The 1,176-nt window shown below is 45.1% G+C and overlaps 1 protein-coding gene across 1 annotated transcript in view; it reads right to left on the bottom strand.

Annotated features, from left to right (window-relative positions):
* Nucleotides 1–1,176, bottom strand: part of LOC132978578 (actin-related protein 2/3 complex subunit 5-like) — a 6,645-nt gene continuing 5,469 nt past the window's right edge. The window contains exon 4 of the mRNA XM_061043786.1: nucleotides 1–595. Within this exon, the coding sequence (XP_060899769.1) occupies nucleotides 533–595 (63 nt within the window). The 3' untranslated portion in view covers nucleotides 1–532. The remainder of the gene's footprint in view (nucleotides 596–1,176) is intronic.

The raw sequence follows: 1,176 nt of genomic DNA, 5'->3' as shown, positions 1-1,176 counted from the left end.
TCCATTTTCAGATACAGCACTTTATTTTTTTGATATAAAAAAACAAAAAGAAGCAGGCCCCACATAACATGATGCAAGTAGAAAACATAAAGACGATAAAGATGGTCTCAAAGAAGAAATGATCAGGAAAACAACTCCAATCCCAGCATGCAGTCTCCATCTGGAAGTCGGCTTTTCCATATCCTAAAACCTGGACCCCTCAGAGGCTTCTGAGGATGAGGAGGTGTTACAGGAGCCAGCAGAGGTGTCACAGCTGCTCTGGAGAGAGAAAGTTGTGAAGGCGTGAAGCGTCTGCCCTCTCTGCGAGGCTGGCAGACAGAGTCAGTGTGAGGTGCCAGCACCTCCCTCCCTGACTGCCAGGTCCTTTACTGTAAATCCCACAGCTTGGTGTGTGAGAGCAAAAATAAAAAGAGGAAAGACACTTAGCTTCAGTATAAAAATAAAAAAACAGAAGAAGAAGAACAGTCCTTGCGCTCAGCTCTCATGATCGAGTGTCGGTGTCACATCTGGTAGCAGGTGGGCTCTGATACCATCACACGGTCTTTCTGGCAGTCAGGACTCGGACTATAGATCCCACTCCTCCGACTGCAAGAGCCTGACACACACACACACACACACACACACACACACACACACACACACACACACACACACACACACACACACACACACACACACACACACACACACACACACACACACACACACACACACACACACACACACACACACACACACACACACACACACACACACACACACACACACACACACACACACACACACACACACACACACACACACACACACACACACACACACACACACACACACACACACACACACACACACACACACACACACACACACACACACACACACACACACACACACACACACACACACACACACACACACACACACACACACACACACACACACACACACACACACGCGATTAAAAACCCATTTACAGAAAATGTGGATTCAAACACTTCAGAAATACTCAGCAAAAAAACACAATGTCCTTTGACTGTTTGATAAAAAAAAACAGAATCATTCCAATTTTCTCTGATTCGTCATGAAACAGGAAAATATGCCGGTCTATAAACGGATCCTAAACTCTAATTTATTTGTTCTTAAAAACCTTTTTTTCTCCCTACTGGAAATCAGTTG

The sequence above is a fragment of the Labrus mixtus genome, chromosome 8 (genome assembly GCF_963584025.1).
Source record: "Labrus mixtus chromosome 8, fLabMix1.1, whole genome shotgun sequence".
Lineage (NCBI taxonomy): Eukaryota > Metazoa > Chordata > Actinopteri > Labriformes > Labridae > Labrus > Labrus mixtus.
This window is presented reverse-complemented; position numbering and strand designations above follow the sequence as displayed.